Source organism: Myotis yumanensis, unplaced genomic scaffold (assembly GCF_028538775.1).
Source record: "Myotis yumanensis isolate MYYU_CA2020_CCGP unplaced genomic scaffold, mMyoYum1.0.hap1 SCAF_2, whole genome shotgun sequence".
Lineage (NCBI taxonomy): Eukaryota > Metazoa > Chordata > Mammalia > Chiroptera > Vespertilionidae > Myotis > Myotis yumanensis.
This window is the reverse complement of record NW_027223753.1, coordinates 10,975,478-10,999,953: the sequence shown is the minus strand read 5'-3', so window position 1 is coordinate 10,999,953 and position 24,476 is coordinate 10,975,478. Positions and strand designations below refer to the sequence as shown.

General features: G+C 56.5%; 1 protein-coding gene across 1 annotated transcript; it reads left to right on the top strand.

Moving 5' to 3' along the window:
- Window positions 1–639: 639 nt before the first annotated feature.
- ALDH4A1 (aldehyde dehydrogenase 4 family member A1) lies at window positions 640–23,118 on the top strand. The gene is made up of 15 exons (XM_070404208.1): window positions 640–740; window positions 9,026–9,119; window positions 9,618–9,710; window positions 9,805–9,852; window positions 10,726–10,881; window positions 12,351–12,500; window positions 12,574–12,648; window positions 14,520–14,707; window positions 16,104–16,177; window positions 16,807–17,003; window positions 17,148–17,195; window positions 18,095–18,247; window positions 18,998–19,119; window positions 19,883–20,001; window positions 20,539–23,118. Exons 1-15 carry the CDS (start codon window positions 679–681, stop codon window positions 20,649–20,651), a joined length of 1,692 nt encoding a protein of 563 aa, XP_070260309.1. The 5' UTR covers window positions 640–678; the 3' UTR covers window positions 20,652–23,118.
- The last annotated feature ends 1,358 nt before the right edge of the window (window positions 23,119–24,476 follow it).

The window sequence follows — 24,476 nt, the reverse complement described above, 5'->3', positions numbered from 1 at the left end:
GGCCCGGGGAATGTGGTCCAGCGCCCGGGGAGAGGGAGAGGGTTCCTGGGTCCTGGTCTGGGAGCTGGAAGCGGGGGCGACGAGCTCCTCCCCGGGCCGGCACCCCGCGGGGGGACAGATGGCCGCGGGTGGCCTCGCGGTGAAGGACGGTAACCTCCGGCCCAGGGCTGCCCCCGTGGTCAAGCCGGGACAGCCGCCGCACCTGACGCCCGGCCCTGCGGTCCTCACCCACGGCCACGCACGTGGCCCATTCCCGCTCTCTCATTGGCCCTTTCAGTCCCTCTCGGCCATAGAAGCCTGAGACATAATCGCCCCTCTGATTGGCCCAGGAGCTCCCATGTGTCATTCTGATTGGCCGATAGGGCTCACGCCCTCTCCGGTCGCATCAAAAGCCACTGGGTCTTACCATCAAGAGAGGAGGGGGAAGCGTGAATACCTTCAGACTTCCCTTTTGTATGACCAGGCCCTGTGTCACGTAATTGGCCTCTATCATGTACTACAGAAAGTTAATTTATTAACACAGATAAATATAGAGCTATTTCGCTTGACCCTGCCTTGGAGGACAGCCGAGGGGACCGGAACCCCCCCTCTTTCCGAGGTAGTGCGCTCCGGGCGGGGCAGCGCCGTCAGGTTGCGACCCGGTACACCGTCCCGAGAACAGCCACTCCACGAGCTGAGATGCCGCCGCTGCCGCCCGTGCTGCGCCGCGCCCTGCTGGCCCGCCCCTGGAGTGGGGCCAGGTGAGTGCAAACCGGGCCTGGGGACGCTCTGTCGTTCGGGGTCCCGGGGGTCGCAGGCGTCCCTCATACGGGACTCCCTCCCTGCCGGACCCCCACCAGGTTCCCAGGGGCTCCCCTCCGCGAGGGTCGCTTCCTCTAGTACCTCCCGTCTCCGTCCTCCCTCCAGGCCTTCCTCTCACTGCGACACCCCTGTCTCCTTCCTACAGCGAGGGGGACCCCCTTCCCGAACTGCGGCCGGGTGGGGGCCTCGCTGCTCTCGCGGCTCCCGAGCCCCGAAAGCAGCCTCCCACGCCCTGGTCTTGCTCCTCCCAGGCACCTTTCCAGTGCGCCCACTGCCGGCTGCCCCCTGGGGCGCCGCTGTTGTTAGTGCAGCAACCTCTCCGTCCCTCCCTCCGTCTCACACTCAGGACCCACCTCCGGGGTTCCGAGACTTCCCTCTCCGCTCTCTACCGGGACTTTTCCTCTCTTCCCCTTTTTCAAGTTAAGTGCTGGGCAGAAGAGGGAGTCCTTTCTTGTGACACGTGGGATAACGTGTGTGGAGAGCTGGGCCTTTGGCGTATGCTTTATTGTAAAGACCGAGTGAGTGAATTCATGAGCGTGCACCAAACGGCGGCAGGCGCATAGGCAATGCCAAGTTACCATCACGATCCTCGTTGTCACTTGCATTTTAAACTTCTGTGCGGTAGGTATTATTATTGCACATTACAGATGAGGACTGTAACTTCGGAGTGGAGTGCAAACCCCCACGGTGTGGAGTTGGGTTCCTGGGCCCTTGCTCACTCCATGACACTTGTCCTCAGACCCCCCTCCTGCTGGGGACTGGGAGGGGGAGGTGGGACACAGACCCTGCTTCAGAGGGGCTCCCAGTCGGGTGAGGCTGCCCCCCTTATCAGACCTGTGTTTCGGGGGTCTGCCTTTCAGAGCTGGGCAGCCGCCACCCCCCATTTGAGTGTTGTTTGCCTGATCCCCAGGACTGTGACCAGCTCTGTCTCCTGCTGAGCTAGGCTCTTTCTGAGTTAATCAGTGTCCTAAGGGATGGCACAGGGGTGCCCTGGGCAGGGGTGAGTTTCAACACTGCTGTGTGTCCTCCGTGGGTGGGGATGGGGTAGGGAAGGGCACAAGACGAGGACGTGGACTTGGGGGAGAAGGTCTTCCCTGCAAGCCAAGGTTGGGGCCGTACTTGCCACCCCCTGTCCTGCATTCGGAGACCACCCCTCTCAGACTGCAGATGGAAGTCCCATAGAGTTACAGTGTAACCTCGTTTCTTGAACGTAATTTGTTCCGGAAGGCTGTTTGAAAAGCTATTTGTTCGCAAATGGAATACTTTTTTCCCATTAGAAATAATGTAAATTGAATTAATCTGCTTTCAGAGCCCCAAATAATTTCCTGTTTCAACCTTTCTTATATACAGTACATGTCTAATGTACTCTTTAATTGATAAGTAAACACTTCAGTTAAATTTATCAAACCACCCCCTACTAGCCTCCAAAATCCTGTCACCAGCTAACTGCTTTTACTTTATCCACTCAACAGTTTTTCTACCTATTCAGTAGTCTGTGATTGCTGTTTTGTGAGCACTTTCACACCCTTAGCAACATTAGAACTCGTGATGGCCTCTTTATGTTTTAAAATTGTGCCAACCGCCAGCAACAAAAGCATTCCCTCCTTTGCTTGTTGCCTGCAAGATGCATTTTGTCATGCTGAGCTTTCAGCACGAAAGGGTTGTCAGATGGAAAACTGAAGTTTTGGTCGACAACCGAGACATTGTTTTCTGTGAACAACTTGGTCAAGAACCGAGTTGTTTGAGGTGGGAGACATTTGAGAAACGAGGTTTGACTGTACTTGTTTGCAGTACCTACCATGTGCAGGTGCTGTGCTAAACACGAGCGAGGGGTGCCCAGGGAATTTACATGTGGATGGGGCCTTCGAAGAGTTTTCATTTTAACGGTGGAGGAAGACTTAGACGTAAAAAAAACCCCCAAAAAACCACCCTCAGATATCTGGTAGAAAGCAATCCATGTTCTCTCTTTTAAAAAGCCTATTATAACAATAATGTTAATCAGGCAATCAAATACCACCGGCCTGGCACAGTGCAGATAAACACTGCATTACCCCATTTTACAGATGCCAGACTATCTGCCCAAGGGGCACACACAGCGCGAGATCAAACCACCGAGCTTGGTAATTTCGGTAACTGGTTCTGTTTTCAGTGGCGTGCCTTTCTACAGCAAGTGTGTCAAACTCGCAGCTGGTGGGCCGCATGCCTAAATAAACGAGGCATGTGGCCCTCCAGCCCAGAGTTTGACATGCTTTTCTACATGTGATTTTTATTTTTTCTTTAGAGAGAATGGAAGGGAGGGGGCCAGGAGAGAGAGAGAGGGGAACATTGATGGGTTGCCTCCCGGTGTGCCCCAGGGCTGGGGAAGGAACCTGCAACCCTTCAATATGGGCCTAAGCTCTACCACTGAGCCACACTGACCAGGGCTCTGCAGCATTTTTAACGGGCAGGCCTCTATTCAGAGGTGCACTAAGCCACACCCCAGCCACGTGCATTTGTTTACTCGAGGTGACTGGTGAATGCACGTATTTGCTAGGCCTATTCAGTATAAATTTAAAATTATAATACATATAGAAAACTTTTCTGTGAAAAATTTTTAATTATACAAATGTGTCTACATAAGTAAAAATAGGCAAACTGCATAATTTGTCAATTTTTTAACATACACATTCAGAGAACCTACTTTATCATGTAATGGACTTTCGGCTTTAACAGATACTGCCTCACCCAAATTAATCTGTTTTATCGAGGTTTTACTGTAATAATACATTTGTAGGGTGGATTCAATGCGATAATCACTTAGCATGGTGCCAGGCATGGTGTAAGTGCTTAATAAATGCTCCTTGATGTTTCCGGGGCAATAAAGTACAAACATCATCCTGTGCTAGATGCCCCTCCCTCCTGGACCTGCTCTGAGCCCCACACTGTGCACTTCCACTGCTGGCCGCTTATCTCTGTGATAAGGAGGATTAACCTAATCAGGCCCCAGATAACAGCTGCCAAAGCCCGGGTGCTGAAGGAAGCTAGAGTAATCTTTCTACTCTTCTTCTTGTCCGTGGCCACCTGGGCCTCAGCCACTGGGGAGCCAAAGGGACCTGCACCCAGTCCCAGGTGTTAGCAGGTGCGCCCTGGCCTGGGAGTCCAGTCCTGGGGGCCTGGTGTCCGCTCTGACACTGCTTATGCATTAATTGTTTTCAAAGGTATTTCTCAGGTGCTAGCCCCCGGCTGGGCAGGGTGTCCACTGGTGAATGGAATGGATACAGGCCGGCCCAGCGGAGCTTATGGCCTGGTGGGAGCGCTGTGATGAGGGTTGTCACAGGTGCTGTGAGGAAAGTGTGGGGCTCAAGAGGATCCGTGAGGGGCCTGTCCAGCGGTTCGAGGCCAGCCACATGGAGAGTGTCCCACGCAGAGGGGACCGAAGAAATGACCAGGGCAACTGGATCACAGCAAACGAGCTGGGAGGTGGTGGGGGCGAAGGCAATGCGTCTGGAGGCATCGGTAGGGATTCTGGCTTTTTGTTGCAGAAGAAATGAGAGGCCATGAGTAGTCTTGAGCCAAGTGCTTACTCTGTCTGACGATCAAATTTTCATGTTAAAACTGTAACTTTGACGGTGATTTGGAGAGTAGCTTGGTGACGGTGGAGCTGGAGTGGCCATTGCAGTCGTCCAGGCGAAAGCTGGTGGTACCGTGGACCAGGATGCAGGCCGAGGGAAACCTAGGAGGGAACTGAGCTTCCCCGCCAGCCCCACCCTGCCTCCCTTCCCCTCAGTTTTAAGGTTGCACTGACTGTCCAGCCCTGATGTTGCCCATAGCAGGGGATGTTCTGATGTGGCTCCTAAAGCTCAGATTCTGGTACCTGCACAGGGTGGGGAGGGGAAGCTAAGGTCTCACACCCAAGCCAGGAGGTCCCCAGGTGAGCAGAAGGGGCACTTCAGGTTGTTAAGGAATTGGAGTCAAATTCAGACTCTGCCCTCTGCCTCCTTCCTGAAGCCAGAAGGCTGAGAACTGCCCTAAGGATGGTCGGGTTCCGTTCATCCCAGACACAGGCACCTGCTTGGTGGGTACTCAGGAAATGTGTGCTGAAAAATGTGCAAGCCTTTTCAACCTCACCTGAGTTACCACTGAGCTCTTGAAGTGTAGAGTAATGTGTGCTGGCTGCATGAATGCATGAATGCATGAATGAATGAATGAATGAATGAACAATGCAGGCCTGCCTAGAAGGGCCTTGCAGATCCTCATAGAGGCCCTAAGTTTGTGAGTGATTCCTCTATGCCAGTGGCTCTCAACCTGTGGGTCGCAACCCCTTTGGGGGCCGAATGACCACGACCCTTTCACAGGGGTCGCCTAAGACCATTGGAAAACACATATATAATTACATATTGTTTTTGTCATTAATCACTATGCTTTAATTATGTTCAATTTGTAACAATGAAATTGGGGGTCACCACAACATGAGGAACTGTATGAAAGGGTCGCGGAATTAGGAAGGTTGAGAACCACTGCTCTATGCCTTGCCCTGAGCCAATGGAAGGGTGTTTCTTTGGAGTCCATGGATTTTTTTTCTTGGCTCTGTCCGACTCAGGATGATCTTTGAACTAGTCTCTGTTCCCGAGGCCACACTCAGATTGACGAGCAGCTGTACCAGCGCCTGGACTTTCTAGGTTTAGAGAGAGCCCTTGGCGCGTGTGATCCTGAGGTCACAGTGGACCTCTGCCCTGGGGGAGGTGGAGTGAGGCCTGCAGGATTTCTGTTTCTGACCCTGCCTGGGAGGGGACAGGGAAAGGAGAGCTGGCAGCGGTGACATTTTCAGCTTCTGACCTGGGTGGAAGGGGTGCTGTTTATTCCAGCCGTATTTGTTGAGCACCTGGGCCAGCCCCTGATCCTTGGGGTGTCTGGGAACCAATTTGCCTTTGAAAGCCTGGCATGGCGGAGTAAACATCCCGGAAGATCTTTACAGTTCCTTTAGAAGCTCCTAAGAGCAGGAGGAAGGGCAAGCAGTTTTAGTTCTCACGGGGACCTAGTGTTACAGAATAGTAAAAGCTAGGAGAATTCCACAAGTGGGATGGGGAAGCTGAGACAGAGTTAAACAGCAGTTTGTGCTCGCCCAGTAAATCCTATCTTCCCTAAACCAAGGACACTTAAGAGTAAATGGTTTGCACTTCTCCCCAGCCAGGGGGTAAATAGCTTAAACCACCCTACTCAGGGAGACATAACAGAAATCCATTTAAGTGCCATTTGCCAATCACACCCAAATTAAGAGAATAAATCTGATTTGGGGACATCAGCATTAAGCTGATGAATATTCTCTTGATCCACTCTTAAACACCCAGCCTTTAAAACCCCCCAAAATGAAGGTCTCAGTGCTCTCTCCCTCCAGAGAGCATGCCTGTGCCACTACCCCCCGTCTCCCTGCCCCCCCCCCCCCCCCCCCACTTATCCCCTGACCTCTAAGGGACCCCATGAGACTTGCAACCAAGGCAGCGGCGGCAGCTTGCCCCGGGCTAACCCCTGAACCTATTTCCAGGGCCCCCTTCTCCCCCTTTTCTCTGACCCCCCAGTGAGCCAAAGCAGCCCAGCCCGGGCTCTCCTGTTACTTCTTCTATGCCCTTCCTCATTTCACTGCCCTTACGTGTGTTTTTGCTGCAGTGGATAAATTCTTGCTTGCTTTGCTGCACGTTGTCTCTTGATTGTCTTGGCTCAAGAAGACAAGAAGCGAGGTTCCTTGCCCAGTAACACTGGGATGGGACCTAGGATGACCCCCCTCTTTCAGATGCGGGATGTGTGCTGAGGTCTCCGAGCAGCTGTGGGCTTTGGTCTGGGATATGTCTGCTCAGAACCTGTGCTACTCCCACCCACCAGGAACAGGGGGTCGGAGAGGGGTTGGGGTGGCCCCTGGCTCCATCCCAGCACTCATTCTCTGCTGACCCGGCCCTTTCTTGGCTTAAAGAGAACCTGGCCGCATCTGATTTACTGATTGGTGGTGGTGTCCTGCTCCTGAGGTCCCCGGCGTAGATTCCGCCCTCCCCTTGCTGGTGTTTGCTGGCCTCCCTGCTCTTCCCCCACTACAATAGGTGGAAGGAACAGTGTGGGTTTTAATTTATTGAGCACCTCTATAGCTTAGTATTATCTCCTCAGATCTCCGTAGTAACCCCACAAGATGGGTTTCACCCTAGTCCAGTGGTCGGCAAACTCATTAGTCAACAGAGCCAAATATCAACAGTACAATGACTGAAATTTCTTTTGAGAGCCAAATTTTTAAAACTTAAACTATATAGGTAGGTACATTGTTATTAACTTAATGAGGGTACTCCTAAGGCTTAGGAAGAGCCACACTCAAGGGGCCAAAGAGCCGCATGTGGCTCACGAGCCACAGTTTGCCGACCATGGTCCTAGTCAGTGACTTGCCCAAAGTCACACAGCTACTGGAAGGGGAGGGTGGGGCCTGAGGATTGTGTCTGGGCCTGGTGGGTGTGGCCTGGGGGTGACAAAGGGGGAGAGAGGGGGAAGGTCCCAGGGCTACCTTGCCCTTGGGGATCTTGGGCCACTCAGCCCTGCCCCTCAACCACACAGGCCCCTTTCTGCTCTTCCCTGGGCCTGGACCACTTTTCCCAGCTCTTCTTAAACCTCCGCCAGGTCTCCGCTGAGCTCACCTCCTCAGGGGGGTCCTCCCTGACCACCCTGGCTCCACCCTTCCCCTTACTTACTCATTTTCAGGGCCCTTCTGTCATCAGAGTGTTTCTTTCTTGCCCGTGTCCCCCACTCGGCAAGAGTCGGCTGCGTGCAGCCAGCGCCTTGCTGCCTTGGTCACCGCTGTGTGTCCGGGGTCCGGAACAGCGTCAGAGATGTAGCAGGGGTTCAGGAACCTGGTAGGGGGAATGCGGGGCCTGCCCTCGCAGCCCCCTTTCTGTGTCCTTCCTCCAGCCCAGCTCTCAGCTTCCACCCACACCTCTTCCCAGTGAGAAAGGGAGAAGCCCCCTAACCCTCATAGCCAGGCCTTCCCGCTCTCCTGTTGGGCCTTCGCCGCCTTCCAGAACACTGGCCTCAGACAAGGTCACTCTGAGGCACAACAATCCTGGGTCATAGTTTCGTCTGAGCACAGATGAAAGCAGGGTCACCGTGCCACCCCCAGAGTACCAGGCATGGCATACCCCCTCTTGCCAAACGAGGGGCTGCTTCCCCCAGGTGTGCACTCTCCCTCCTGCATCGAACAGTAACCCCACTTGTCCACCTGCAGATGCATTCCCACTGGTCTCTGGCTGGGGACGTTGACACCAGAGGGAGAAGATACCTGGGTTTTTCTGGATTCGAATCCAGTCTCCTGATCTTGATCTTGAACTAGCCATTTTCCTTTTAGGACCTAAGTTACCTTATTTCTATAATGAGGCCACTGGTGAGAGCCATCCGATGGGCCTATCCATGACGGATGGGAGGCAGTATCCAGTCTAAGGAGCCCTGTGTGGGTTAGGTGCCTTTGTCATTAATGTCCCCATTTACAGATGAGGAAACTGAGGTCTGGAGGAGAAGTCCCACGGCTGAGGCTCCAGCTCTGGAGTGACTGACTCTAAAGTCTTACCCACATGTCCTCCCACCTTATGACCACCCACACACCTTTGGGGTGGTGGTCATAGTGGTCACTGATCAATGAGGTCACAGGTTCCAGACTGAATAGGGGCTCCAGAACAAGGAGTTCTTGAAACTCGGTGCCCAGGAACCAGACCCTGAACCCCAAACCTGCCCTCCCTCTCTCTGTGTGAACTGAGCGCAGGACACTCTTCCAAGTTCCCACCCACGCTTGGGCTTTCCTGCTCTCGCTCCGTTCGCTCTGTGTGCTGGGACTCAGCTCTGGGATGTCCGGCCTCTTCAGCTTAGAGGAGCGACTGGGTCTGTTCTGGGGTCAAGTTTGCCACGTGGGGACACGCTCTCCACGTACAAACACTTACTTAGAAATGCTTTGGCACCTCTGGACTTAAACTCCAAACATGTGGGTTTGTATGATGACTCTCACTTCCTGGTGTAGAAACAGGCTCAGAGGAGGCAGCTCACGTGCCCAGGGACACACAGCAGGACTGGGACTTGAACTTGGATTTTGTACCCCAAGGCTGTCTCGCCCCCCAGTTCTATAGTTGCTCTGGATTTCAGGATTCCGGACCAGCCCAGGCTCCCCTGTTGGAGTCTGGGTCTGTGGTCTCTGCTGACCTGCTACCTCTCTCCCCGCCCTTGCATCCAGGCTTCGGTGGAAACACGCCTCCTCCCTGAAGGTGGCCAACGAGCCCGTCTTGGCGTTCACCAAGGGCAGCCCCGAGCGAGATGCACTGCAGAAGGTAAGGTGCAGGGCGTGGAGAGACAGCCTCAGCAGCCCAGGTGCTTCTCTGTGCTGCGGCCATCACCCTCCTGCCCCTGCTCCCGGCCGCGGGGTCTGGGGAGGCTGTGTGTCTGGAGCCTGGGAGAGGCTGGGAGCAGCGTGGTCATTTGGTCCTCAGTGCCGGTCAGGAGTCATACGCTCACAGAACTTCAAAATGCTCTCCCATTAATTGCTAGTATTTTAAACCTGAGATTCCACATAAAGTTGAGGTGCAGTTTTTGAATTTTTTTTTAATGGGAAAACCTATCAATACTGGCCTCTCCTTCCTGCATGACAGGAAGTGACCGGGGAGGGGCTGCATCCCGTCCCCCCAGGGAGCACATGCTCTCTGGCCACAGCCCCGCCGGCCGCCTCCTTGGTCCTGGTCCTCCGAGCATTGCATTAGCAGACTCCACGTCGGGTTCTGGGTGGAAGAAGGGGAAGGAAGTGCCCATCTGACATCTTGTCCTCTCCTCAGGCCTTGAAGGACCTGAAGGGCCGGACCGAAGCCATCCCGTGCGTGGTGGGGGATGAGGAGGTGTGGACCTCAAACGTGCAGTACCAGGTGTCGGTGAGTCCAGTGGGCGGGCAGCCCTTGGAGAGGGGCAGTCAGTGTACCGGGCACCTCCCTCCTGGGCAGTGACCTCACTCCTCTCTTCTTTCAGCCCTTTAACCATGGACACAAGGTGGCCAAGTTTTGCTATGCAGACAAGGTGAGTCCCTGGCAACTTTGGGGTTGGGGTGCTGCCCCTCTTTTGTCCTGCTGGCTTCAGACTTGGAGGTGGCCATCAGGGACTGCTTCCCTCTGGCCGTGAGGGATGGGGGTGTAGATGGGACAGCTGGGAGTGGGAGTCCCTGGGTGGGTGCCTCTAACCGGGCCAGGCCAGCCAGGGTTAACTGGAGCCTAGTGGGGCTGCCTTGATCAGGGCTGGACACCCCTGGACAAGCTGTGGCCATGGGGCAGACCCTGACCTGGGGCGAGTGGGGGTGGTGGATTCTGGAAGGCTGGGTCAGGGAAATTGGGGACATCATGGGTGGTAAGTCAGACGGCATTGGCATCATCATGGAGGGCCATCGAGAGGGGATGGGGTCACCTGGGCTGGGGGTCTAGGAGCGAGCATCCTGTGGCAGTGAGGGCAGGTAGCATTGGGGATGCCAGCAGCAGGTGTACGTCTCAGGCTGTGGCTCTGGCCTGGTCAGGGCAAGACCAAGGGCCCTGACCTTGAGGGCTGGTGGCTCTGGATGGTGGGTTCAGGGGCCCCAGGCTCCAGGCCCCAGGATTAAGGTGAGGCCCTGAGGAGGCCACAGGAGAATGTGGTTTAACAGCTGAGGGACTCAGTGCCAGGTGCCTGGTATGCGGACCCAGCTGGCAGCTCAGACTTCTCCAGACTGGCAGCAGGACAGGTTCCGCGCCTGGGGTGGCCTGTGGCAGTGGACATAGTAGACACTGGGGAGGGGACGCTGAGGGCCCAGAGAGCAGGGTCTTCCCTGGGTGGAGCGTGACCTCCAGACCTCTCCTCCCTCGCTCATTCCCCTGGGACCCTTCCCGCCACAAAAGAAGCCCCCGGCCTTGTCCTCTTCCGCAGGCCCTGCTCAACAAAGCCATTGAGGCTGCCTTGGCTGCCAGGAAGGAGTGGGACCTGAAGCCCGTCACAGACCGGGCCCAGATCTTCCTGAAGGCAGCAGACATGCTGAGCGGGCCGCGCAGGGCAGAGGTCCTTGCCAAGACCATGGTGGGACAGGTGAGGCGCCTGTGGCACAGGTGGGGGTGGGGGTGGGGGGCAGTTGTACCCTATTTGATTTGGCAGTCGTCAGCCGAGCAGTTTCTGGATGCCTAGACCTGCTCTGCTGGCTGGAGACTCAGAGATGTCCTCAAGGGACAAGGCCTAGGAGAGGGGACACACAGAATGTTAGACAAGGTGGACTGTGCTAAACCTGCGTGTCCGACCACGGAAATGCCCCTTCCCCGCCTTCTCTGTCCCCACCCTAGCAGGCCTTTGTCGTGCTTTGCCTGGCATGACAGTCGCCCTATGCAGTCCCCTAGGCTCGGTGGGACCCGGCACCCTCAGGTTTTCCCGACACCCCAGCAGGCTGCTCCGGCTTACAAACCACTGAGGTCTACCAGCGAGAGGCACACCCCAGATCCCGAGCCCAGCCCCCAGGGCCCTGCAGTTCCCACCTCTCTCCAGCTCTCCAGCTGCTGCCCTTCCCGCCAGGCCGTCCCCTGTGATGATGCCAGTCTGGACCTGGTGACATTCCTGGACACCATAGGCGTCCCATATCCCTGCCTCTGCCTGGTGTCTCCTGCCTGAGTGTTCACTCTCTTCTGTGCCCCATGAACTCTTACCCATCAAGGGCCAGCCCAGATATCACCTCCACTGTGAGGCTTCCAGAACCTTCTCTGTCCAAAAGGATCAGCCTGCCCCCTAGCTCGCTGTTCATTTGTCAGTTACAGCTCAGTTCGCATTGGGGTGGAATGACTTCCTATGTGTCTGTTGCCCCTATACAAGCTTTTTGGGAACAGTAATCAAGTGTTAATGTTCTCCCACTTTTTGGGCCTTGCATCATGTCTTCCTGGATAAAGGTTTTCTGAGTGCATTTGAGCCAGAGAGTGGCTGAGGAGGAAGAAAGCGTTAATTTCACCCATGGTCCCCAGGAAGGAGCCTTTAGGGGTTGGTCAGCCCAGCGCTCCTCCTGCAGTGAGGGCTCCCCCTGCTGCACAGACTCGGTATGACAGCTCCACACCCTGCCAGGTGTCTGATTGTCTTAGGATGTCACACTCCTAGTGTCCCAGGTGAGCCACACCTGGGCAGGAAGAGACACACAGATTAAAGTGCCTCTTTATGTGAAGACTCAGGAAGTTGTAAGAAGCACAGTGGCCGAGCAGAGCAGGGGGCAGTGTCTTAGCTCAGCTTCCTTGGCACCATGTCCGAGCAGGGCGAGCAGCTGCCAGTGACCCTGTGTGCCAAGGTGGGAAAGGCCCATTTTTGCTGCCCACAGTCCTTTCCCCACGGCTCACATTCACCATCAGGAAGGACAGACAGTCTAAGGAAATGTTTGCAGTCACAGGCCTCCTGGTTCTAGGCCCAGCTCGCCTAGCGAGGGCACGAACTTACCCTGGGGCAGGAGTCACCGTGGGCACAGGGTCCCACGTCAGGGCCAATGGAGGCAGGTCTGCCACTGCTGACCCCCTGGCCTTCCCGCCTCGCAGGGTAAGACAGTGATCCAAGCGGAGATCGACGCGGCAGCCGAGCTGATCGACTTCTTCCGATTCAACGCCAAGTTTGCCGTGGAGCTGGAGGGGGAGCAGCCCATCAGCGTGCCGCCCAGCACCAACAGCGTGGTGTACCGGGGGCTGGAGGTACCACCGGTGCAGGATGCACGGGGGCTCCTGGAAACCTTGAGCTTGGCCTCACCACCTCCTCTGTCTCCAGGGCTTTGTGGCGGCCATCTCCCCTTTTAACTTCACTGCGATTGGCGGCAACCTGGCGGGGGCGCCGGCGTTGATGGTAAGATATGGGCCGCGGGCAGGGGTGGCGGGAGCTCAGCATCATTCCGGTCTCAGCAGAGGGAAGGCCGCACTCGAGCCCCTGAGGTCCCAGCCCTAGTCATGGCGAAGCACAGAGGGTGGAGTGAGTGTGGGGCCGTGGAAAGGCTTTGGGGTCAGAGGCTGGTTTGGGTCCCGCTTGCCCTGCTCTAGGTGACCCCCGTTAAGCCTCCACTCTGCTCGGAGGCTGTTTCCTCGTCTGCAAAGTGGAAGTAGTAGGAAAGCCTGTGTACAGGGTTGTGAGGAGCAAATGAGACAGCCACGTGACATGCTGAACGCCAGGCAGGTCTGGCCCTGTGCAGGCTAGTCTATGGTGACGGTTAGTGATGGTGATAGTTGTAGCTCACCTTTGAGTGCTTGCTATGTGCTGGTGACTTAGTTGTCATGGTCGTATGGCTACTTGTTTTTTTTTTTATCCTCACCCAAGGAAATTTTTTCCATTTGTGGGCCTTGCATCGTGTCTTCCTGGATAAAGGTTTTCTGAGTGCATTTGAGCCAGAGAGTGGCTGAGGAGGAAGAAAGCGTTAATTTCACCCATGGTCCCCAGGAAGGAGCCTTTAGGGGTTGGTCAGCCCAGCGCTCCTCCTGCAGTGAGGGCTCCCCCTGCTGCACAGACTCGGTATGACAGCTCCACACCCTGCCAGGTGTCTGATTGTCTTAGGATGTCACACTCCTAGTGTCCCAGGTGAGCCACACCTGGGCAGGAAGAGACACACAGATTAAAGTGCTTCTTTATGTGAAGACTCAGGAAGTTGTAAGAAGCACAGTGGCCGAGCAGAGCAGGGGGCAGTGTCTTAGCTCAGCTTCGTTGGCGCCATGTCTGAGCAGGGCGAGCAGCTGCCAGTGACCCTGTGTGCCAAGGTGGGAGAGTAGAAGGGAAGGGAAGGGGGGGAGAGAGGGAGAGAGAGAGAAACATCGATGTGAGTGCGATACATTGATTGTTTGCTTCCCACATGCGCCCTGACCAGGGCCAGGGATCGAACCCGCAACCCTTTAGTCCACAGGCCAACACTCTAACCACTGAGCCAAACTCCACTTAGTTTTTTAAAAAGTGTTTTTATTTTTTAGAGAGAGAGGAAGGGAGGGGGTTAGAGAGAGAGAGAAATCAATGAGAGAAACACGCCTCCTGCATGCCCCCCTCTGGGGATGGAGCCCGCAACCCAGGCATGTGCCCTGACTGGGAATCGAGCCGGTGACCTCTTGATTCCTGGGTCAATGCTCAACCACTGAGCCACACCAGTCAGGGCTCCACTTAGTTTTAAAGGGTGAAGCTGACCATCATCCTCATGAGCTTCCAGTCCGATGGGGCAGACGTAGCCCTGCCTTCGGTGGGCCTGGGTGTCTGGGAGTCGCAGGAAGAGGGCTGACAGTGGTCGGGGGCCTGGGCCCAGGCAGGAAGGCTGGGTGAGCTGGAGGACGCTCACGCACAAGGCCGTCCCCGTGCCTCTGCCCACGGACAGACGCGCACACGCCCAGACGCCCACGTGCCCTCCCCAGGACACGTGTAGAGAGAGCCTTGTGCACACTTGTTCAGCCACACCTGTGAGCACCCAGCAACTCAGAAACACCCAAAACAGAGCTGCCCGAGGGTGCAGGCAGGGCCAGCCTGTGCAGGCTTCTGGAGGAAGGGCACCTAGGCTGGTGTGGTGGTGTTGGCGAGGGCTGTTAGCGCACAGTGCCTGGCACCTGGAGGTGTGGTCGGGTAGGGGACATCCAGGCCTGCACAGGGGCCTGCTGGTTCCAGGGAGGGATGACCATGCTTTCAGGGTGGGTGGGGTCAGGGCTGGGCCCCTGGCCTTCTGCCTTCTGTGTCATCATGTGCCTTCCGAGCAGGGCAATGTGGTCCTTTGGAAGCCCAGCGACACAGCCATGCTTGCCAGCTACGCCGTCTACCGCATCCTCCGCGAGGCTGGCCTGCCCCCCAACATCATCCAGTTTGTGCCAGCTGACGGGCCCACGTTTGGGGACACGATTACCAGCTCAGAGCACCTGTGCGGCATCAACTTCACAGGCAGCGTGCCGTAAGTCGGGGGGTGGGGGGGAGTTGGGGGAGGCAGGGTGCTTCAGGGAGGCTCGCCTTGCACCTCTGTCCCGAGCTGGGCTGTGAGGAGCGAATGAGATGGCATGTGACGCCGTCTGCCGCTGACCGGACACTTGCTGTGCTGCTGTTGGGGAGCCACTTCCCCTCTCTGAGCCTCCGTGTCTTCACGGTCCTAGTGATGGCTCTGCTGCTCCGCACACACGTCGCTCTACATGGGACAGGACGACAGGGCCTGAACCCGGGTGGAGACCTGGGAATGAGCAGCGGGCAGATTCGATCGCCTGTCTGTGGGGTGGGGGTGGGAGTCAGCGGGAACGTCCAGGCTCAGGGCAGGAGGCCTCGTTCACAAGGTGACACCCGGAAGGCCCAGCAGTGGGAGGGTTGGGGCAAAGATGACTCACATGTTGGCTACTTTGAGTTTGGGGTGCCCACGGACCACTGGGTGGAGATGTCAGGGTCAGCACGGGGGTCCTCCCGGGTGTCACTGGGACCCCGGCGGTGGCTTCTCTCTGCTGGCCTCCGGCTCCCCCACCCGCTTCCCTCCGGGGTTTGCTGGGTGGCAAGGCGTTAGAATTGCTGAGGAGGGCCATTTCCAAAGGCCTGCTCTGCCAGCACAGCCCCGCGGGGCCCTGCCTGTTAGCGGGCGGAGCAGGCTTGGCCCCCATTTGCCATGCTCTGATGAGCAGAGGCTCAAAGGTGGGAAAGTCATAAATTAGTATTAGCTACTGTGTCGCAGGCTCCCTGGTGATTAGCATTTTTATTGTTTTGTGGTGCTGAGGTTGGTCACACTCGGAGCCCAGGGAGGAGGCGCTCAGGGAGGAGGCGGGGGGCCTACGCTTCCTCTCCCAGGATCCTCCTCAGTTTGGCCTCTGGAGCCCCATGCAGATAGTGACAGTGTCTGTCCCCCACTGGCACCTAGTGTGCCCAGCACTGTCCTAACACTGGACTCATTGCAGTGAATCACAGAACAGCCCTGCCGTGGGATTGTTCCCTCCAGTTCCCAGGTGAGGCGCAGCAGTTGAGGCTCAGAGAGGTTAAGTAATGAGCGGAAGGTCACACAGCCATGGTGTCTGAGTCAGAGCTTGAACCCAGTACTTCCTCCCCGCTCCCTGGTCTTCTCTGCACCATCTTGCCACCAAGGCTCCCCTTGCTGCCTCCCCATAGGCCTGGGTGCTGCCCATTTCCAGCTGCCACCACCTACTGGGTCCCCCACCACCTCTGCTGGGGCCCCTGCTCGCCTCCTGGGCTGCTGACCCTGGCGTTCCTCACTTGGCTTTTCGGCCACTTCTGGTGGGACCTGTGCCCCACCCCCCACGACCTTCACCCTCAGATACCCGAGCTGGCTCCCTAATCCCCACCCTGTCCTCTGATTTCAGCACCTTTAAAAACCTGTGGAAGCAGGTAGCCCAGAACCTGGATCGCTATCGCACCTTCCCACGCCTGGCCGGAGGTAAGGGCCCCTCTCCCTGCCCCCTCCCCGGTGGCTCCAGGGACCCCTTCCTTTCCTGGCCATCATGAAAGAGGAGGAGAGGATGCAGCCATAGGTAGGGTTGTGTTGCAGGAACTGAGCCCTGGGGGGCCTTAGGTACAGAACCTCGCTTTGGCAGGCACTGGCACCTGTGCCTCAGGATGCATTTTTCTTTCTTTCATTCATTCATTCATTCATTCATGCCTCATTTATTCAGCAATTTAAGTACCATGAGTAGGGAAGGAGCCCTGGCATTGACATGGGTGGACCCCCTCTCCTCTTGCTGGGTTGGGGGGGGCGGTTAGGGGAAAGCTGTGCCACTTCTGGGAGGGGAGTGGGGGCCTAGGATTCTGCTATTTCCTCTGTCATTGTGTTGGGCAGCACCCTGGCCCTGGCCTCAGTTATTTCATCTGTAGAGTGGGAGAATAGGCCTGGCTCATTGGTTTCTGGGATGCTGTCCAGCTCTCACTCTGTGCCTCTCCTGCTCTCATCCGCCTGGTATGGGGGGGCTGATCACAGGGCCCTGTGGACAGGTGTAGGCAGTGTGGTGGGCCCCTGAGCTGGCCGGAGGAGCCTGCTCCTTCATTCGTTCCCCACCCTGGTCCCTGTAGAGTGCGGTGGGAAGAACTTCCACTTTGTGCACCGCTCCGCGGACGTGGACAGCGTGGTGAGCGGGACCCTACGCTCAGCCTTTGAGTACAGTGGCCAGAAGTGCTCAGCCTGCTCCCGCCTCTACGTGCCTCACTCGCTGTGGCCTCAGATCAAACAGCGGCTGCTGGAGGAGCACAGCAGGATCAAAGTGGGCGACGTGAGTGCTGCCTCCATCCCTGCTCGGCCCAGCGGGCGGCTGATGGGATTGGAGGTTCCCGTGGGTGGGGCTGGTGTGCGGGAGGGGCCTTCCCTTGTCGGGCCGTGGCAGCTCAGTCTCTTCCGTTGTCTCCCCTGCCTGCAGCCTGCAGAAGACTTCGGGACCTTCTTCTCTGCAGTGATTGATGCCAAGGTACGGGCTGGAATCCAGTTGTTCCTGGGGGGCTGAGGCTGGACGGGGTGGGAGAGGGAGGAAGAGATCTAGGGGCCTCCATGGGGGACAGCCCCCTCCACTGCTTCCAGGAAGGCAGGCAGATTGCCACCCTGCCTCCAGTTTGGTAAAGGGCAGAATCCTCCAACCAGAGAGCTCGCCTCCTGCACACCCTGCAGCCAAGCTCAGCAAGCCCCTTTAAGTGCATATTCATACGCAGAGATGCAGTTAGGCCTGCACACCTGTGTGCATAAACCTAATTGTGCACGCATGAACACGTTCGTGTGTAGGCATGCGTGTCAGCTTTCCACAGAAATGCATACACATTCATACATGCGTATCTCCATACAAGAACAAATCCGCCCGTGTGTGCATGTAAAGATATTCATGTACATGTTTGTGTTTAGAGGCACATGTGTAGGCCTACATGGATAAACATGTGCATGTTACAGGCATACATATAGGGTTGGGCAAAAGTAGGTTTATTGTTGTAATGTAAGTAATACAATAATAAATCGATAATACAAGAATAAACTGTGATTCACGTACTCACAATTGTAAACCTACTATTGCCCATTATGTATATCTACATGCTTTAACAAAGCAACATGGCTATGCATATGCCCGAATACATGTATGTCATGTGTGTTTGGTTATATTTATATGTGAATATATACCTGTAGTTCTAACACACACACACAAGCATGCATGTCTGCCCTTGTCTCTGCCATGGCTCGTCCAGACACTCAGGGCCCTCCCTCCTCCATTTCAGAATTCAGGTCCTTCTGGAACAGGTGGATTGGGGTGAGTGTACTGCAGGGCTGCTGCTGGGAATGGTCCCCTAGCCGGTCTTTGACACCCTTCCTCCCCGCCCCCTGCAGTCCTTTGGTCGCATCAAGAAGTGGCTGGATCACGCCCGCTCCTCGCCCAGCCTCACTGTCCTGGCGGGCGGCAAGTGTGACGACTCCGTGGGCTACTTCGTGGAGCCCTGCATTGTGGAGAGCAAGGACCCTCAGGAGCCCATCATGAAGGAGGTGACTGGCAGGTGGCTGGGAGCCGGGAGGACAGCCTCCCACTCAGCACAGGACGCACACAGGGCCCTGGCCTGGGGTCGTCTTCTCGGGGCGTATCCCAATTCCAGTCGAGGAAAGGGAGGCCTAGACAGCGAATATCACACCCAGTGAGAGCAGAGCCAGGCCGTGAGCTCAGGCATCCTGACCCCAAACCCAGTGCTGGCCCTGCCACCCTGGCCATTGTCGTAGCACTTCCATTGCTCATGCCCCCGCAGCAGTCTTCTCAGCTGACATTGACCTGCTCACCTGTGGCCGGCCACAGCTGGCCCTTGATTGAAGTGAGGGCTGTATTATCAGTCCCATTTTACAGATGAGAAACTGAGGCCCCGGGAGATCAAGACACCTTGGTGGCAGCAGGGACAGTATATTGTTGGGCAGTTCCTGGACCAGCTGTTGCCAGAAGCCTACTGTTTCCATGGCTTGGGCCCGTGCCTCTGCGGGTGTGGGTTTGGCTGGCAGGGGCCCAGAAAGTGTCCGTGGACCTTTTGCCACGGTGGGATGGGGCGGGCAGGGCAGGAGCTGGGCACGGTTCTGTCCCGGAGGGAATCTGGAGGGACATTGCGTACGCCAGGCCCTTGCAGGGGCTGAGGTGTGGACTGGGGCCTGGGGACCGGGACTGAGAATAGAGGCAGAGGCCAGAGCAGGCTGGGAAGCCTCAGGGCACTGGTCCAGGCTGACGCTGACCTTGGACTTCTCTCACTTCTCTCCCAGGAGATCTTCGGGCCTGTGCTGACCGTGTACGTCTACCCAGACGACAAGTACAGGGAGACACTGCGGCTGGTGGACAGCACTACCAGCTACGGCCTCACGGGGGCAGTGTTCGCCCAGGATAAGTGAGTGGCCACAACCCCTCTGCTCTAGGCCTGGTGTCCCGTCCACACCCTGGACACTGCCCTCCTGGACATGGGTCTTAGTACTAATGCCGCCCCTTGCTTTCTGTCCACTCCCCTCACCTCAGCCCTGGCTGGCAGGCAGGCCTCCCAAGCGCAGGTACCCAGAGGCAGCCTGGCTCTTTGTTAAAGTGCAAGTTCTGGGGCCCCACTATCGAATCTGGATCTAGGGTGGGCCTGGGAGTGGGAGCTTCTGCCCAGCTCCCCGAGTCTGAGGGGGCCCTGCTCCTCCAGGTCATCGTCTCAGCTGCAGAGTGGGACACGGGCTCAGGCCAGGGTGCACTGCTCACCTTGCAGAGGCAGGATTTGAACCTTTGCTTTTCCCTCCTCCGTGGCTCCCCTTGTCTGCCACTAAGAGAGGGGATGGAGGTGGGAGTGGAACCTGAGGGGCAGGCTAGGGGCTTAGGGGTCCCCCAGTTCCCGAGGGGCAGAAAAATTGGACCAGGATGGGCCACTCCCTTCAGTGTGTGCTGCCTGACCCACACCCTCAGTCCTTGCAGGAGCCCCACGAGGGGACGTGAAACCCCCTTTGCAGAGGGGAAGCTGAGGCTCAGACCCTGAGTCCCTGCCCAAGGGCCCACAGCTGGTGGCTGGCCCAGCACAGCCCCAGGCTGGGCCTAGTGCTCACGGGATAGCCAGCTTGGGGTGGGGCTGGAGGCTGGACCTGGGCTGGAGCCGTGGGTGAGCTGGCTGCCCTGCCTTGTAGGGACGTTGTCCGGGAGGCCACTGAGATGCTGAGGAATGCTGCTGGCAACTTCTACATCAACGACAAGTCCACTGGCTCGGTGGTGGGCCAGCAGCCCTTTGGGGGAGCCCGAGCCTCTGGTGAGTGGGTCCCCGTTTCCAGAGGGGAGCCAAGTTTCTATGGGAGATTCGAGAGCCTTCATTCCAAGGGTGTTAAGAGTAATAAGAACAGCACTGTACTCACTCGAGTCCTTTCAGCAACCTCGTGAGCCAGGGTGCTAAATTCTCCCCATTTTACAGAGGAGGAAACTGAGGCACGGGGTGGTGAAGTGACTCGCTCAAGGGCACATGGCTAGGAAGTGGTGGAGCTGGCATTGGACCCAGCTCCCGCAGCCTGTACCACCATGGCCCAGGTCACTTTGGTCCAACTCCCTCCTACTTATAGGTGGGGAAACTGAGGCTTAGATTGGGCTGGTGACTTTCTAAGATCCCAGCTGCCTAGTGGCAGAGCTGGTGCTCTCCACAGTGCCCCCTCTGCCTGAGACACCCCGGGTAGGTGGGGCACATGGACTGGGTGCACATTTTGTTTTAGTTTAAATGCTGGTGCCCCATTCATTCCATCAGCTCCTCCCCACGCCTTTCCCTCCTGCCCAGAGCTGTTGCGTCTTTTCCCCACAGGAACCAATGACAAGCCCGGGGGGCCCCACTACATTCTGCGGTGGACGTCGCCCCAGGTCATCAAGGAGACCCACAAACCTCTGGGGGACTGGCGCTACTCGTACATGCAGTGAGCCCCTCGGTGCCTCCACCGTTCACCTGTCTGTCCGTCCAGGTGACTGACCTCGGTGCACTGGGCCAACCCAGCCCCTCCACCCTGCTCCCTGGGGGCAGCCCCTTTTCTAGAGCCAAGGGCTGGCCCCCAGACCCTACTGGCCCGTATCCTGGCCTGTCTCACATCTCATGGTCAGTCGCCCAGCCCTGGTTTGATCCTGCTGAGAAGGGACAGGTGTGCTGCCCCTCATCCCATCGGCCGTCCTAGGAATTACCTCTCAGAGGGTGACCTTGGTGCCGGCTGGCTCGCCATCTTTTCTCCTCTTGCTTCTGCACTGTGGCCCAGTGGTGTCGCAGGGGTGGGAAACGTCTGCTCCGAGGGCCATATAAGGCCCACAAAATCGTTTGGTCTGGCCCTGCCAAGGCATTAGGGGTGAGTTGATTAAATGTTTGACCGAATATAGCAGCTGATTTTTAAGTTGATAATATTGTCTGGCCCACGAATGATGTTATAAATATCCAAATGGCCCTTGGCAGAAAAAAGGCTCCCCACCCCTGGCTTAGGGACTTGGGGGGAATGACAGTGGGGCAGCTCCCAATCCCTTGAGGGAACGGAGGCAGCTCTGGGCCCCTTGGCAACCTCATTACCCACAGGGCTCCTGGCCTTGGCCCTGGCGTCTCCAGGGCTGCAGGAGTGGGTGTGACCAGGGCGGTCTGCAGGGTGCCAGGGCACTAGCTGACCTTGCCCTCTTTGGTCTGGGTCATCCTCCTTTCACACTAGCTCTTTGCCCAGCCACAGGAGCCAGTGGGTACCCGTGCCTGACCTTAAGCCTTAGATGCCCATGTGCCTTTCTCCAGGGCTCCTGCCTGCCCGTGTGATTCCTGACCGTCTCCATGTGGTGAGGCTGGGGGGCCGTTGGAGGCCACCTGCCAAGATGTGGGACATGCTGGTCCTTCCTGTTGGGGCTGGGATTTTGGAAACTGTGGATGGGCCCAGCCTCCAGGACGGCCACCCTCAGCTGCGTTGGCCTGGTTTCCCTGCGGGAGCTCAGTTCCCACTGGCTGTGGTAGCACAGGCCCAAGTAGACGTTGCTCCCACTATCCCAGCCCTCTGAGACCTACCCTAGGTCCCCGTCCTGCCAGGACCTGGGGTTGCCCGTAGAATCTTCTTCCTTTGCATGCGAGTGGCTTTGCATGGACTGGCCTTGGGGGGCCTGTTCTTTGTTTGATGCAGCCAGTCATTGGACTCTCTAGGACAGTGGTCGGCAAAGTGCGGCTCACCAGCCACATGCAGCTCTTTGGCCCCTTGAGTGTGGCCACGAAGTTTCAATTGCACTGTACGTGCGTGCCCGCACGTGGTATTTTGTGGAAGAGCCACACTCAAGGGGCCGCAGTTTGCCGACCACTGTTCTAGGACAACTAGGCTGGGTTCTGAATGACCAGGGATCTGTAAGGGGTGACTTTGGAGAGCAGTTTTTATGGGGCCATAAAAGTGCTAGGCCCTCCTCAAGGACAGCTGTCAGGGGCTCCCCACAGGGTAGGGTGGCCATTGCCCAAGTGCCAGGACCTCGCACTGGGCCAGCGGTCAGGGGTGAGTGCCGATGCCGCCTGGCAGGGTGCGGGTTCTGCACCGTTTCCCAGAAGGCACCAGGTCAGGAGGCTGGGTGGGTGGGGTGGAGATGTTCCTGGTTCTGCTGGCTCTACACTGTGAGGTGCCATGGGACTCGCCCTGACGTCACCCACTAAAATACCTGTGACTTAATCAAATCGGTCTTTCTGGTTGGGGTGGGGGACAGCTTCTGAGTCTGATGGCATTGCCAGCGGGTCATTGGCTGTCAGGAGTGCAGTGCCCTCGGTGCTATGGAAGGAAGGGCAGGCACTGATGTATGGGAAAACCTGCTGCGGTGGTGGGAGCTCTGGAGCCAGATGGGCTGGGTTCAAATCCCAGCTCCAAAAAGCTGTGCAAACTCTCTGGCCTTCTGTCTCTCCACCTGTAAGATGGGAAAAGTAATATATGTGATATGTATGCCCACACAGGTTGTCATGAGAATTAAATGAGTTAATCGATGTGTTTAGAACAACGCCAGACACAAAATTCATGGTTCGCCAATGTTGCCCATTTACCCATTGTTGTAACAGCCACTGTTACGTGCTGTGATAAGTTTACATGCCTGGATATTTTAGCTAAACGTTATTCTAGATGTTTCTGTGACGGTGTTCTTGGAGGAGATTAACATTTAAATCAGTGGACTTTGAGAAAGCAGATTACCCTCCATAATGTGGGTGGGCCTCATCCAATCAGTTGAAGGCCTTAACAGAAAAAGACCGACCTCCCTTGAACAAGAAGGAATTCTGCCAGGAGACTGCCTGTGGCCTCAACCGCAGCTCCTCCTGGGTCTCCGGGCTGCCAGCCTACTGGCAGAATTTGGATTTCCTGACCCCACAATCTTGTGAGCCATTTCCTTACAATAAACCTGTCTCTCTGTGCTCCTCCGTGTGCTCTGTTTATCTGGAGAACCCTGAGAATAACGTGCCAGGGACTTTGTTTCTCGGAGCGCCTGAGGAAGCAGGCGCTGCCACGCCCCGTTCTGCAGTCAGGACAGTGCAGAAAGGTAAGGGCACCTGCCAAGCGCGTGGCATCACTGGAACAGAAACACAGGGCTGTCCAGTTCCAGAACCTGCTTTTTCCTCCACCCAGATGTTCATACACGGGGCTGACTGCCTTGCAAAGACCCGCTCAGCTGCCAAATGACATGAGGGGAGCAACTGTGGCCACTTAGCTTGAGCCCAGTTTCTGGGTACAAGCCCACCTGGTCCAGCTGACTTAGAGGGGGTCACGTGTCTCCTGGCCTGTCCCCACCCACAGAGAATGTATAGGGGTGTCACCTATGCCAGCTCCTGGCCGACAGGCTGACTCGGAGCTCCTGGGGGTCCAGAGGAAGCGTTAAGGTACAGACCCACCCTCTTGAGAGAGTCACGCCATTTCCATTCATTCCCCCACCACACTGACACCCCTATCCCAGATCCAGCAATCTGGGCTGTTGGCATGGAGGGTCTCAGAGCTCTGGGAGGGGTGTGGAGACTACCCTTGACAGAGCCCCCACCCTGCTCACCCAGGGGCTACCACTGATTCGTGCAAGAGGGGGCTTGACCCAGACAAAGGGTAGCACCCAGTGCCCAGGCTGGAGTTTATGGAAGTTAAGGATGTCAACTGCATTTTGTAGTCCTTACTAATGTTTTTGCATGAATGGAGTGACTTGCTCAAGGTCACACTGAGACAGCAGCAGAGCTGGTTGACCACTGGCTAAGAGCATTAGCTACCTAATCTCATGAAGCCTTGACAGTGGCCTTGCTAGGTAAGGCACCACGAGGTGTGAGAGTTACTTCAATCCTCTGTGCCTCAGTCTCCTCATCTGCAAAGTGGGAGCCATAGAATGTACCTTTAGGGCTGCCGTGAGAATCTGAGGATGTGACGTCTAAAGCCTTAAGCACAGTGCCCTCGCCGGTTGGCTCAGTGGATAGAGCATCGGCCTATGGACTGAAGGGTCAGAGATTCAATTCCAGTCAAGAGCATGTACCTTGGTTGTAGGCTCAATCCCTGGCCCTGGTTGGGGCACGTGTGAGAGGTAACCAATGGATGTGTCCCTCTCACATTGATGTTTCTCTCTCCCCCTCTCCCTTCCACTCTTTTTTAAAAAAAATCAATGGAAAAATATCCTTGGGTAAGGATTAACAACAACTGAAGAGTGTGCTAATCTAGGTGCATGGAAACAATGGCTAGGGCTTAAGGCAAAGATAAAGCCTTGAGCATGCACCAGTGGGTCTATTTACTACACTGGCCTCCA

Bases quoted from the DNA above. Each gene is read 5' to 3' on its own strand.
- ALDH4A1 (XM_070404208.1), top strand. From the start codon at position 679: ATGCCGCCGCTGCCGCCCGTGCTGCGCCGCGCCCTGCTGGCCCGCCCC. The intron at 14,708-16,103 runs GTAAGTCGGGGG...CTCTGATTTCAG, and splicing joins AACTTCACAGGCAGCGTGCC to CACCTTTAAAAACCTGTGGA. The intron at 20,002-20,538 runs GTGAGTGGGTCC...TTTTCCCCACAG, and splicing joins TGGGGGAGCCCGAGCCTCTG to GAACCAATGACAAGCCCGGG.